General features: G+C 44.8%; 1 protein-coding gene across 8 annotated transcripts in view; it reads right to left on the reverse strand.

Moving 5' to 3' along the window:
* The window catches only part of USP6NL (USP6 N-terminal like), a 145,115-nt gene that overhangs the window by 5,826 nt on the left and 123,882 nt on the right, over nt 1-15,407 (reverse strand). For all 8 annotated transcript variants that reach the window (XM_081209937.1, XM_081209934.1, XM_081209936.1 and 5 more), the window contains one exon: nt 14,465-14,617. In XM_081209937.1, coding sequence (XP_081066063.1) covers nt 14,465-14,617 — 153 coding nt within the window. The remainder of the gene's footprint in view (nt 1-14,464; nt 14,618-15,407) is intronic.

Raw genomic sequence — 15,407 nt, forward strand, 5'->3', positions numbered from 1 at the left:
TAAGAATAGACACCAAAATAAGCATTACATATATAAACTAAACTCTTGTCATGGATCCCTCCCTGTGGCAAAGGAAGTTAATTGGTTCCCCGCCTCTACCCGCTCTTCTCCCAAAGAACACATGTCAATGTATGAATTACATAAAGCAACAAGAACTGAGGGTTCACAGCTGAAATCAAGTCTTAAGAGGTTGGCGACTGTGGCAGATTTAGCCTTCTGTCCTATACATGAACTCTCTAACAGTAATAGGAACTGCCAGTGGTCAGCCAGTTTGATACCAAAAGCATGCAAGATATTGAGGCATGCAAGAACTGTCTTACTAACACAAATCAAATTTGGAAACTAATTTTCTGACCTCGAATGGTCTTGACTATAAAGGCACAATAGTCTAAGCTGTGCTTTTCCTGAAACTGCAGCAGTTCACGGTCTTAATTTTAGATGACAACACAGCCTTCCTTCTGAGTCTAAGGTGATTAGGACTTTGGGGGGGGGGGACTCTCCACCTTGTGTGAGTCTTGCATATGTGTACAAAGCAGAGAGAAACTCAATGAACTGAGTTGTACCACAGTTACTCAAAAATGTCACCTCCCTTTCTGAATTAAACCTCTGTTCTCTCTGCTTTCTGAAGAGGAGGGTGGATTTAGAACCTTGCAACCGGGAAGACGCCACGTTCCAAATAAATGTGCCCTCCATACATTTGGTACTTTCTTCCTGCAACATGAGAAGGGGCATGTGCACATGCACCAGTCATTCAAGTCAGAGCAGGGCTGGGAAACCCATTTTGGGCTTCGCCAGAATGGCCAGTAGTGCACCGCTAAAAACACATGGAAGGGACCCCAAGGGTTATCGAGTCCAACTCCCTGGACTTCCTCATTTTTTATATATTGGTTCAATGAATAGGGTTTTGTTCTGTATTTAAAGAAAAAACTTTTGAAATGTACGTAGGTTGATTAATAAGGCGGCTTTATTCTTTTTAATTTAGTACACTTAAGGTCTCTTAATTACCACTAAGCTTTCAAGAAACCCCAGTGAGAATACTATAGACATTTTTATTGAATTCTTTGTTGCTTTGAAGATTACTCTCTGTAATCTCTCTCTCACAGACACAAGTCAGAGGGAGAGGGAGTGTGTTCGCCCCCGGTATGAGTGGCTTAAAACTGTTTAGATGTTGTAGGCTAACACCTGAAGATCTGAAAGGTGGGGGGGGGGTGATATGACAATGACCCTAAACTGCCACACTAGTTCTCCAGTCGAGAGCCTGGGGTTACAAATGAAGAATTAGCAGGGGCACTAACGGGGGGGGGGGGGACATTCCAAGGTCGCAACTGTTGATTGCCAAGACCAAAGCCATGCACAAGCAGGGCTCGTGGGTTTCTATCAGATGTGGAAAATAATTGGGAGGAAAGCACATCAGCAACAAAAGCAAAAAGAGAGGAGAAGGGATGAATAGAGCCACAGCTTTAGATCCCAGTCACGTGGCCTCGGCATAAGGCAGATGAACTCTCACTCCAGGCTCAATGTCAAAAAAGAGGCATGAAACAACACAAAGTATACAGCTTGCTTAGATCTCCCAACATCATTCAGGCCCCTGACTTTTAAGCTGGCCGTATAATCGACAAGGATCTATGGACCGAAACACAAAGTGCGGCCATCTTGTCACTAAAGCCCTGTTTCTCCTTTGCAAAGTGGCACCTGGAGAGGGCAGGGTGGAAGTGGAAAGGGGGTGCTCAGCCCTTTGCCCCCGCCATGAGAAGGTAAGAAGAACCTGCTTGTTCAGGCCAATGCCCAATCTAGCCCAGGATCAGCCCAATAGCACTCTGCCCACCTACGATTGCCAGCAAATGGAGGCATAATGAGTAGACAGTGGAGGGAGAAGGTGGCCATCATTACCGGTAGCATTTAATAGCCCGGCCTTCCATGAATTTGTCTTTTAAAGCCATCCAAGCTGATGGGTCGTCACTGCCTACTGAAGTAGCAAGTTACCGTATTTTTTGCTCTATAAGACTCACTTTTTCTCTCCCAAAAAATAAAGGGAAATGTGTGTGCGCCTTATGGAGTGAATGCAGGCTGCACAGCTATCCCAGAAGCCAGAAAAGCAAGAGGGATTGCTGCTTTCACTGCGAAGCGATCCCTCTTGCTGTTCTGGCTTCTGAGATTCAAAATATTTTTTTTCTTGTTTTCCTCCTCCAAAAACTAGGTGCGTCTTATGGTCTGGTGCATCTTATAGAGCGAAAAATACGGTATATTGTTTAACTATGAGCTGTGTGAGAAAGTACTTTTTTAAAAATCTGCCCTGAATCTGCTAACATACAGCTTTTCTCTTATCTACTTTCTCCACGCTATGCATAATTTTATAACCACCTATCATGTCACCTCTTACTTGCCTTTTCTGCAAACCAAGAAGTCCCAGATGCTACAACCTTTCCTCATAGTAAGTCATTTCCCACTACAAATACCCTCCCCGGATGCTTTTCTATTGCTGCTGAAGCGGCAAGCCTGTTTATACTCTGCAAACACAGGTCTGACACACAGCTTGGAGAAAACTGCAGGAGGAAAGTGGCTGGTGAGGAAAGGTTAAGCATCCCTTCCTTCACCTGCCACTATGCATCAGATGCTCAGCTCCTAATGTGATTTTATTTTTCTGGATGTCCATTGTTGTAGAATCATAGAATGGTAGAGTTTGAAGGGACCCTAAGAGTAATCTTGTCCAACCCCCAGCAAAGCAAGAATCAGCCTGAAAGATGGCCATTCAACTTCTGTTTAAAAACCTCCTATGAAGGAGAGTCTGCTGCCTTCTGAGGGAGTCCATTCCATTGCAAAGCAGCAATAACCCCCAGAAAGGTCTTCCGTAGTCGGACTTTCCTTTCTTGTAGTTTGAATCCATTAGCTCAGATCCTATCCTCTGGAGCAGCAGAAAGCAAGCTTGCGCCATCATCCACGGTGACAGCCCTTCAGATATTTGAAGATGGCCGTCATATCACCACAGCCTTCTCTGGGCCAAACATTCCCAACTCCCTCAACCGTTCCTCATAAGGCTTTGGTTCCAGACCTTAATCATATCGGTCACCCTCCTCTACACACATTCCAGCTTGTCAATATCCTTCTTAAACTGTGGTGCCCAGGACTGGACATAGTATTCCAGGTGGGGTCTGACCAAGGCAGAATAGAGTGATTTCCCTTGATCTGGACACTATACTTCTGTTGATGCAGCCTAGAATTGCATTAGCTTTTTTGTTGCTGCATCACACTGCTGATTCACACTAAAGTTTGTGGCCTACTAAGACCTAGATCTTTTTCACATGTACTACTGGCAAGCTAGTATATATTTGTGCATCTGGTTATTCCTACCCTAAGTGTAGAATCTGACCCTATTTGTCCCTATTGAAATTCATTTTGTTAGTTTTGTTGCTGACATGGTCTTGGGTTAGGTGAATCTTAAATTAAGAACTGGCCCGAAAGTTGAACATCACTCTCATCTCAGGTGCTTCTCGTCGGGGTACTGTGCATGTGTTCTGCCTGCTTAATGCTTGGAATGGTTCCCTTGAAATCAGCAGAGTTTCCTTCCATGAAAATATGATTACGATTATGGTGTGAGGCTGCGCTCACATTATGTGTTTTGTGCCGTACCAGGTGGCCAATTTGCTGCCCTATCATTATGGCAGGGTTCATTTAAACACAAAGAGATCTATGCTCATAACGTCTCTCTTTTCTTGCTTTAAGGCTGCTGCAGGCTTGAGATGAAACCTGGAGAAACCAGACCTGAAGTGCAGCATGCAGGAAGCACTCTTCCGTTGAACTGGAAAAAGGCAGGCCATCAGTCCTTAAACCAGTCCAATCTAGAAGCTTCACAACATCTTCCAAGCAGAGTGGTCGATGTTGTACATACCTATACATGCTTTCTGTGTTCAAGGAAGACACCAAGGACTAGCAGACAGAGCCCATGGTTATTCCTAAGCTCAACCCCATGGGGTTCTCAAGTTTACTCCTAGAATCATTGATCCGTTGCACACAGAACATGCAGTCGGCATATGAATCCGAGAGAAAGGAAAACGCAAGCAGATCTAACAGTCCAGGTAAGTAGCCAGGAGCATTTGCATAAGACAACCAGGGCTTATAAAGCACCAAATTGGAATTGTGCTGTAGGGGGAGGAGATGTTTTCCAGTTTAGGAAAGCTGGTCAGGTCCCTTCTAGCAACCAAGTTGCACCCCACTGCCACCCTTGCTCACGCCAACCTAATTTCATGTATTGGAGGTGTCAGGAAGAACTCAACTCCAACGACCAGTTGCCCTAGGACTGCAGAAGCAAAGCAAAGCACAGTTTTATTTGTACCACCGCTCAGAGGAACAAGGGCTGCTGAGGAGCTTTCGGCATTGCTTTAATAATGTGTTGTATGCTGCCTAGAAGATGGGAGTATACACATTTTTAAAAATACATAAATAAACTTGAAAAGGTTCACCACCTTCACTGCCAACACATCTTTTTTGTTGGGTATATATTAGGCAAAACATTATACATATACAGAATATATATTATACATATACAGAAGGGACGTGGGTGGCGCTGTGGGTTAAACCACAGAGCCTAGGGCTTGCTGATCAGAATCCCTGCGATGGGGTGAGCTCTCGTCCCTGCTCCTGCCAACCTAGCAGTTTGAAAGCACATCAAAAGTGCAAGTAGATAAATAGGTACTGCTCCAGTGGGAAGGTAAATGGCATTTTTGTGCGCTGCTCTGGTTCGCCAGAAGTGGCTTAGTCATGCTCCCTCAGCCAATAAAGCAAGATGAGCACTGCAACCCCAGAGTCGTCCACAACTGGACCTAACGGTCAGGGGCCCCTTTACCTTTAATGACACCTTTCCCACTTCAGAAAATTTTTCTAGCCTTCCCCAACCAGCTGATGTCCACTGCTTGTTGGGATTCCAACTCCCACCAGCCCCTGCCAGCCTGGACTATGGTCAGGGATGATAGAGAGTTGTAGTCAAACAGCAATTAGAAGACACTAGGTTAGATAAAATGTGATCTAGCCACTTGGAAGCTATTCTTCGTGATAGGCAACCAGACAATTGAGTTTCTAAAACCCTGTTTTACAATAGGTTGTTAGCCACGCTTGCTACAATCCAAAAGTCCTGCATGCACACACAGAACACCTCCACATATGGGCTCATTCACTGCAATGACAACGGGTGAAACAAGCCTGCATGCATATATCTGGAACAGCTACCACTACTCTGAGAGAGGAGGTAAAATGCAGGTGAAATACCAGGATTATTATATTGTTGTTAAAAAGAACAGAGACTTACTGAATATAAAACAAGCCCATTATTTCAGGCACATGAAACAAAACAGTTTTACAAGCCCATCAATCAATCAATCAATCAATCAATCAATCAATCAAATAAAAGCAACCTTTGCTCAAACCACAAAGAACAAGAATGCTATGAACCAGGCAGAGGCAAAAGTACCAGGAGACACTTGGGGGATAGTAGCGAACAGGAAGGCCACGATATCGGGTGCTGGCAAGAAAGAGGAAAGGCAAGTTCATTATCATCATCGTAAAACCTCCCTCAGAAAAGCAACAGAACCTAATGAGCTACATGTGGAGTCAGCCAAAGCAAGCAAGTCATAAAGTAGTGCCTGGAACCATCACTCCCAAGGGGCTGGGGGAAGAGAGCCAAGACAAAGGATGTAATTGTCTCAAAGTGTAACACAGCACACGGAATCAAGGCCTTGTTTGCATCACCAATGGCAATATTTTTTAATAATATTTTAAGTACCCATAGAAGGGCACAGAACGCGATACTCTGGCATCCCACAACTGCAAGCTGCTCTTCTCCGGGTGATTATTACTTGCAGAGCTGCCCTTTTCCATATTCACAGTCACAGGGCAAAGTTTAAAAAACGACTAAGTGTCCTGCGATCCACTTCACTGCAGAATCAGAGGGAGCCTCATAGACCCACTTGATCCAACTACCTGCCTGATACAGGCCGTCTAAGGTTAGCTCATCCTCAATAAGCTGCTGTCCAGACTCTGTTGAAGCCCTACAAAGAAGGAGGTACTCTGCTCTCCCTGGTAAGAGACTCCATTGCTAAGAAGCTGGACAATGTCTAATTGTACCTGTCAAGAAGTTTCTCCTAATGTTACTCATAGCACACAATCACCCAGTTTGGACAGTGCTGGCCTAGATGTTGGCAAACCTAACAGATGAATAGGATTGTTTCTTTCCTTCGTTCTCTTAAATAAAGCAAATCTGTGATGTTTCTACAGAGTCTCCTTATGTCTGAATGGCAGAGTTATGCTCTTTCCAAACCCACTGACACTTCTTAAAGAAAAACAGTATTGAAGGAATACAGGATGAAGGAAGTACCCTTGGTTGGGGTTATGATCCAGCCAGTTAGGACTTCCCAGTTCTACTGACTTCAACAGCAGAGATTTAAGTACATGCCCAACTCTCCCCTGGAGAGTAATAGGATACTAAGTGCTTAACTTTGGTTGGATCAGACCTGCTGAACTTCAGCTAGTTATTCTTCCAGCTTCTAGTCTTACAATTTTTGCAAGACAATTTATAAAGGCTTGTGGCAACAGGATTCCTACATATACTCTAAGCCTGCCTTTTACGCTCATGGCTACATATACAATAATTTACAAAAGAAAACCGGTTAGTCTTTCAGCACTCCAAAGATTTTGTTTTTAAAAAGCCTTCAAATACATGGGCTTAAAGAAATGCTTTTTCAGTTCCTAGCACTGGCATTCTAGGATACTTCTACTGTGAGTTTTGTCATTCAGAAGGAAAAAACAGGTGTCCCTTTAAAAAGCGGGGGAATATCTGGTTCTGCTATTCAAGTCATCTTGTTTTTAAAAGCTGGTATGGTGAAAGTACATGCTGACAAGGATTAAAGGAAACAAGGGAGTAGAGAGATTTGAAAAAAAAAGAAATGCTACTGGCTTATTCTTGATCTTTGTCACCACCCAGTGGAAATTAATCACAACTGCAAAACCTTCCAGCTTAATTGTCCCAAGATGCATTAACAGCCAATTACACTGAAGTGAATGCCACAACAGAGTCTGAGTAACCAGTTTCGGACCCTCATTTCAGCTCCAGAATGTGCATGTCTTGAGAGTCCTCACAGAGCTTAGAGGGGAGGCAATCGCAGGGAAACATGTTACAAGACTGATGGGTTTGTGGTCTTCCAAATCAGTAGCTTATTTGCTACTGAGATGCCAGGGACTAAACTGGGAACCCCCTGCATCCAAAGAGGAAGCTCTAACCACTGAGTTATGGTTCTTCCCCATCATGACATTTGACATTTTCCCACTGCACAACGGTGATATGGAAGGGGAAGCACAAAAACACAGAACATTGTGGCATGATGTCAAAGCAAGATCTAGCAGATTTGTGGGGCGAAGGAGCAAAACCAGGTGTGCAGCTGAAGCTATTTTTCAGAAGCAACTATGTGTTCAGGGTGACATTTAGATCTGTCCTTCACCACAGTTCCCTTTCTCATTTCTGGATCATCATGATAAATAAAGGGACATGCCAATCCCAGCAATTTTCAGAACACTGAAGAATTGGCTTAACACAATTTAGTTCTGCACTGATGTTTGAGGTGTGAATCGTATGAACTCGCTTTGGAAACTGTTACCTAGATTCAGAGGAAGACAATTAAAAGCAGGAAAAAATTAACAGGTTGCTTGTTCCTGGGCTACTGAAATAAAAGCCCCAGGCAAACGCATCGCGGTCCTCTGATGCAGACAACAATTTCAAGCCGTGCTAGATTTTACCAAGTCTAAGTGGATATTCAGAAGAGGCACAAGCAGAGTTAGTGGCACCGCTTTATATCCATAAGGACATGAGGAGAGAAATTCAATGGCTCAAACTATACAGTTCAAATCACACAGAGACAGGCAAAGTGCCGGGGGGAAACCAAGATTCCATGGCAACCTCTAACTTCATCACATTTAGATGCACTCGAGAAATCAGTAGGAATAAAAAAACATCAACAACATGGAAAAGTATCGGGAGAGTTAGTTGGTTAATGAAGTGGAGTGCAAAGGAAAAATAAAACAGATACGTGTGAGTCCTCCAAACGTATAAATGAAAAATTCCATATTCATCTGGAAAAGGAAAAACAAATACAAAAAAGTGACATTACAGGAGCTGTAGAAGAGAAAGTATACTGCACTGATGCTTTTACAATATTGTTCCTTTATTATTTTTTACAGATGCCAGAAAGGGAAAAACCAATAAGACATTAGCTAAAACAGAAGTCTGAACTGAGAAGCTGATAAAGTTAGGAGCCACACTCTTAAATTCCTGTGAAGAACGAAAAGCAATGTGGTCTACTGGAGGAGAGAGACAAAAGGAGAACAAAAAACAGAAAGTTTAAGGAGAAACGCACAGTCTTTTATTTAGGAACATGGGAAGCTGCTGCATACTGAGTCTAGCCATTGCGTCCATCTAGCTCAGTAGTGTCCACCCTGACTGGCAACAGCTCTCCGGGGTGTCAGACAGAGGACATTCCCAGTCAAGCCTAGAGATGCTGGGGATTGAACCTACATGCAAAGCAGATGCTTTATGAGAGCAACCCTTATTTATGCCCTATCAATTATATTCCCCGAGATAAAGATCCAACATCCAGGCAGCTACAGTGGTAAGGCAACAGGGAACTTTCCTCATTCACACAAGGAATTCCCCCGCCCACGTTGCTCCCTTCCTTCTCAGTCTTCTGCTACTTGGGAAGATCTATTTTATTCTAAACATGGAGGTCATGTTAGTTTTCGCTCCATACATCTATATAATTTTAACATTTAACAATGTTAAATATATAATTTTAACAATAACAACATGCTTGTTGTGTTTTAGCATTGAGCTGTGAACTAAATGAGATATAAGAACATTTGGAGAGCCCAAGTCCTGTCTGGTCCTGCATCCTATTCCCGCAGTGGCCAACCAGAGGCCTGTGGGACATCAGCAAGCAGGACATGAGCGCAATGGTCCTCTGCTTCAGCTGTTCCTCACTGACATGTTGCCCGGAGGCACTGGGCTGCCTCTGATCTTGGAAATGGCAAAGTCCTCATGACTAGTAGCCACTGACAGCCTTCACTTCCACAGACTTGTCCCGTCCTCTTTTAAATCCATCTGAATTGGTGACCAACGGCAAATGCCGTGGTAGTGGTTTCTGCAGTTTAAACCACATACTGTCTGCTCTGTGCAAAGTGAGGATGTGCAACGCTCCCTCTGCCCTCCACTCGCCCACAGAAAGTGGCTGGGCTGGCCAGCTGCCCACAAAAGGCAGGAAGGGTCTCCGGGAAGCGGGGGTGGTGGTGGAATCAGTTAGTCCTGTAACTCCCTAGTTCCCAGTCCTTTGCTCATGTGCGTGCATTAAGTAAATTGTCTGCCAGAGAGGTTAGCAGCATCACTTAGCAGCAAGCACATATGACTTTCTGGTGGAAAGGATACCTGGCAACACACAATCCCCACTTCCTCCAAGTTCTCACTTGCCCTGAAGTTTGCAGAGTGGTGATGGTGGAGGAGCTGGTGGCTGATAGGGATTCGTAAGCAAACAAAGCCCCTGTTTGTTGACTCTGTCTAGAGGGAGACAAATATCCCCAGTAGGCATTCTGAAAGAAGGCTGCACACTTAACTCCCCTTCTTAATGGAAAGGCAATGGGCACACAATTTTCCCCCAACCCAGTAGCCTCCAGATACTCAGGACTACAATTCCCATCAGCCCCACTGGCTCAGACTGATGGGAATTGTAATGCAGAATATCTGGAGGTAACCAGACTTGGGAAGGCTGGTGCACATGGAGGCACAACAGACCCTTTGTTCACATCAACAAGTTAGGATTGCCAGCCATCTTTCAGAGTCAAACTGGATTAATGGCGACATGGCCAGTTAACGCAATAATATCTCTGCAGCACCATTCATGGCTTCTACTTTTTGAAGGAGATGGTGCCTACTTGTGTAACGGGCAACATTTTTTTTTTGTTCAGAAGCTCTTAATGCATATTAGGAAATGCAGAAGCCTTATCGGGGCACTGGGGAAGGAGTCAGAAAGTTTGTGAAAAATTCACAGATGAGCTAAAATTAAAGAGGCTTCTGAGGTCCTTGATCTGTGAAAAATAACCAGAGACCCACTAGATGTGATAAAAGGATCCTGGGAGAGAAGAATCACTGGAAGGCTTCCTGGCAATTCCATTACTGCCTGATACATTTCAGAGAGAAGGAAAAAGCTGTGATCGGGCAATTTATGAAGTTCTGTGCCCTTTCTTCTTCCCCCATCTGCTCCACAGAAGACATTCTGTGCTTGATAGGAAGGACCATCAGAAGATCTTCCTTTTGCAAAAACAGCCTTTTCTCTGGGTGTTACAGTTTTCCTGGGGTAGAATAGGGTGTGAAGGGACGATATCTGGCCCTGGTCCTGGAACACAAGTGCTTTGACTGAGCAATTAAGTGTTTTTCGACCATGTCTGAAGGAAAGAAAAAGCCCAAAGCAAACTGGTAATCAGCACAAGCCTTAAGATTGCCCAGTCCATCTCATTCTGAAGGAGAGTTTAGAAGAAAACAGGGAAGAGTGCACACTACAAATTCCCTTCCAGATGGACTGCCATGTTTTCAATGCTGTGCAAAGTTATGTCTTTGACAACAGACCAAAGTCTGCCCAAACAGCTCTGGAAAGCTCTTAGCACCCTAAACAAGGCTTGCCAGATGGAGAATTCCACTAAGCCTAATTAGTGCTCGGATGTTCCCATATGGGAGGGACCTAAATTAACAGCATGGCTAGAATTGCAAGCTGCCAATAACTATTTCATTATTACAGGGAAAGGGAAGTAGTAGAGGATCTGCTTTCCAAATGCAGGAGGTCCGCGGTTCAATTCCTGGCATCTCCAGTTAGAGCCGAGAGAAACCATGGAGAGCTGCTGCCAGTCAGTGTGAACAATACTGAGTTAGATAGGTCTATGGTCTGACTCGGTGGCATGAGGGGCAACTGCAGCTTAGGGCACAAGTATGAAGCAGAAGATGGCATTCCTCACCAGCTGTAATCTTAATGCACAAGCCTATTTATCTTTACCCTGAGAGTAAGTCCCAAAGTGTTCACTGCAGCCTAAAAGGATTCAGTTGAAGGTGCATATTCCACTCCTAGCACAACCTGCATAACAGGGATGTTGTGAGGATGACATGCATCAAACAGTCCAGGCCACCCTGAGCACTAGAGCACAGAGGAGGAACCTTTAACCCGCCACATCTTGCTGGCCTAGCAATTAACTTCCAACAGCTCCAGCCAGCAAGTGCCTATTGTCAGAGATGATGCGAGCCAGAGGCTCTCCTGATAACTCATAGTAATGAAAACTTTGGAGTTCTCATGATTGGTACTATAAGTAGTAGTTCGTGTTTTCTACCTTTTCCCTATAAGCTTTCTGTAGAAAATCCAGGAGTTTATATTTAGATTCCGGGAAAGGTTTATCTCACTAACTCTCCCAGCTAGTCAGAAGGGAGTTTCCATCCCCTCTTCATTGTAGCTGCCCTAGCCTTTTTGTATTCATTTGACTTCATTTCTATCCTGCCCTTCCTAACAAGGAAGCTCACAGGGTTTTCCCCCACCCCTACATTTTATCATCAGAACAACCCTGTGAAGTAGACTGGGCTGAGAGAGAATGAGAGAGCAGCTGGCTCAAGGTCACATGCAGAAAAGAAGCTGAGTGTTCTCTTTCCCTGCCAGGCAAACAAGAATAAGCCCCTTCACCCCTCCATTCAATAGCCTGTAAGGAATTCGGACACACATCACTCGGGGCAAACAGCCCTGTCCATCTCAGCTTCCAAGGCAGCTTTCATTTCAACTTGCAATGTCATGCCCTGGACACTGCAATCTGTCCATGATGGGAATGAAATAACCAAGGATTATATCTGGACATTGTGGGTCTACTTTGGAAGCAAGACAGAGCGAAATGATTTATTCCAAAGCCAAAAGGGGACCTTGCCCCAATGATTCCTTATGGCTCTCTCAGTTTTGGTGCTGCTTCTCTGTGTTGATGTGGCCCTGTTACTCTCCCTCCCAAACTGGCTGACCTTGATGTGGAGGTGCAAAAGGAAGCCTTAGCTGGCAGCCAGTGCCCTTCATTGAGCTCACATGAGACAGGATCAACCCTGTGCTTGCCTGGGGAGGAAGCTGCCTGCCCCCTGCACATTTGCAGAACTAGAGACAGACGAGGCACGCAAGAGTGAGGTAATGTCTAGAAGACGCTGAGAGCGAGGTTGGTGACAGATAGCATCGCCTGGAGATAGTGATTAGAAAAACAAGAATTGAACACGGAGTGGGGAGATAAAACTCAAGGGCTGATGAAATTCAGATGAAGAGCAAATGAGGCATCCATTTTCTTAGCTAAACAGGAACTGAAAACAAATCTAACAGATTTTCAAGACGTATCTTGTGGGTACTTAGGCACAAAGAAAACCCCCATTTGGGGGTTGAAGAAATACCCCCCCCCCCGCCCGGCGGCCCCAAGTGGAATGCCCGTGCATGGGCATCCATCCCTGGGGCCCAAAGTGGGGGGAGACAGTATGGATGTCTATCAATAGAAGAGTCACCATTATATCCACAGAAAAATAATGGGGAATCAGAATCCTTCATGCCTTGGGGGAATGTCCTTGGAAGCAGAGAGCAGCACAATGTTGGTGCTATCCTTCACCAGCTGGGACCAGAACTTCCTCCGCATTCCTCTTCTCTAGCCAATTCCTGATGCTAAGCTGTGAGCTGGAGACTGACTGAGCCCCAGTCTCCCAATATGATGAGCAGGGCTGGGCTGGGCAGGAAGGGGAGGAGCCCCAAACTCCAATTTTCCTCCATGGAAGCCAGCACTCCGTAGGTGCCTTGGGCAGCACCTGTATTCAACCATCTCATAAGTGTGGGGAGGAAGGCGAAGTTGAGGGGTGGAAAACAGGTGGAGTTTCTCCTCCCCACCCCAAATTTCTTACAGGCCTCAGTTTGCAAAAGGAATAAATTATAAGATTCAATATTTCCAGTAGTGCTTGCAATAACTCCACATTCAAAGCCTCTGGTTCAGTGCTGTCAGTTTCCACTCCTCCCCGCCCCCCTTCCTGTCCAGGCTACTATTGGCCTAGCAGAGAGAAAATAAGGCAAAAGCCACAGCGATCAGAAAATGGTATCCTTGCACATAATGCCAGGTGGTTAAAAGAAACTGAAGTAGGGACAAATAGAGAACTTTCAAAATAGAAAAAGAGTTTTTTTTAAAAAATGGGTCGCATAAGGTTCAAAATTGGGACATGCCTAAAATGATGTGCAGCTTTGAGGACACCACACACACGCACACACACAATGTGAATTGACTAATTACTTTGGAAAGAGATCTTGGGATTGTAGTCAAATTTTCACCGGAAGCATAAATACTTAACTCTTTCTGAAATAAATCTGGAGTGTTAGGAATACTTAGGAAAGAGGCTGAAAACAGAGCAGCCCATAGCAATGGTGATCTACAGTCTCATTGTTCAGAATGTTAATAGAATTGTGGAATTGGAAGGGAGTCCGAGGGTCCTCTAGTCCAACCCCTGCAATGTTAAGAACATTAAAAGCCTGACAGTTTCAACAGACATCCTCTGCGATTTCCTCTCCATCTTCCTCAGGAAGAGCTAGTGCCTGACTTTTCTGCTCACTCTCTCATGTTACACTAAACTGGCAGAAATCCTGAAGGACCCTCTCAATAGTGGAGGGTAAAATTCAATTTCCTTTCTCAGCTCACAAAACCCCACTTATCTATTAAACAGCACAGACATTCTTATGAATGCTGGGTGTATGGGGGGGGGGCAAACAGTCCAGGAAACCTCCCTCCAAGCCCTCCCCTCTTTCTGCAATGATTGATAGGTCTAGAGAAGAGCATCTCTGATCGTTGTTCACACTCAGAGGCGAAAACTGTTTTCCGGGGCCGCATGCTAAGGCATGAACACAAGACCAGCATTTTAACGATGTTGCCTTCCTGCTAACTAAAAGGCTGCAAGTTTACCTCCTGTGCTCTCCAGGATGGGACAATGAGCCTGACCCACATGTACCTTTTTGCAGAATGGATTGCTTGTAAAACTCATCTGTTCATCCAAACACTGATCTCCTGACCCTGGTCAGGCACTGCCTTCAGGATGCGCAATGCTTGGCCAACTTCCTGCTGTGAGCATAGCTGTGCATCAGGAGAACAATGTTACCTGCTCCTTGCAGGGACTTTTGTTACACTTCCAGATTAGGAGCATGATAGAAGTGGGCATACCTTTTGGGGAAATGATCAGGATTTCCAGGAACGGGATACCAAATTGTGAATTTCCTGCACCGTGCCATAGTTACGCAGCTCCATTCGAGGTGGTGTTTTGGCCGGGCAGAGTGACAAAAGCTGGGTGGACCCAGAAACCAACTAAAACGGGCTGCCTGCTTCCAAAGCAGCGGCTGTGTCTTGAGTTACTCACCTGCTGCTGGCAGGTCCAACTTTGCTCGTTTCAGCTCCGCCATGGAACTCTGGAGCTGATCTATTACGAAGTCATCTTCAAAGAAGAAATCTTTGGCAAGGGTCTCCTGAAGAAATTGCACGAGTTCTTCCATTTGCAATTTCATCAGGTGTTCTAGGTTGGGAGGGGGAGAAGAGTACGACATCAGAGAGTAGACTAAAATGTAGCCATATTTGCTTTCTCTATTGAAACAGAAATCTCTCTCTCTGTGTCAATTCATATCTATTAATTAAACAAGCACCTAGTGTAATTCTAGAACTTTACAGAAACATAAGGCTGCCATATATCAAGCCAATTCCCTAACATTGCTCTCTCTAACAACAAGCACAGGTGGTACGTGCAGACAGAAATGGGAGCAGATCACAGAGTACTGAAAATCAAGAGGGAGGCAGAAGCATGGAAGTAGCCATGGAAAGTGGTGTCGTTGTTGAGAGTGAGCACTGTGCCCTCATGCTTTCCTGTTAGCCCCTCCATTTATTTAAACCATTTCAGTCCTGCCTCTCTCAGACACTGAAACAGGTTGCAGAAACGTCTGACAAAAATAACCCCACTAAAACGGCAGCATATCAACGAACACTCAACGTAACTGAAACATTGCCATCATAGCCATAAGAAGCACCAGGAGCATCAGCCAACAAAGGCTTGCTTTAAAAGGTGGGCTTCACAGAGTCTCCTAAAGTTAACAAGGAGGCCCAGCAAAGGACCTACAGAGAATGCTCATTTCAAAGCCTTGGGGCTGTCGCCAAAAAGACTCCGCTCGTTGCTGTGATTTAATCTCCTCAGGAAATTGTACTTTTGAGTAGAGCCCTTCTGACCAGCGTCTATATTCCTGTTGGCTGGGAAGTATACCGTGCCACCAGATTTATTGTGCATATTGTAGCCACATTGCAACGTATTTCTAGTT

This window comes from Podarcis bocagei (genome assembly GCF_964188305.1).
Source record: "Podarcis bocagei genome assembly, chromosome: 10".
Taxonomy (NCBI): domain Eukaryota; kingdom Metazoa; phylum Chordata; class Lepidosauria; order Squamata; family Lacertidae; genus Podarcis; species Podarcis bocagei.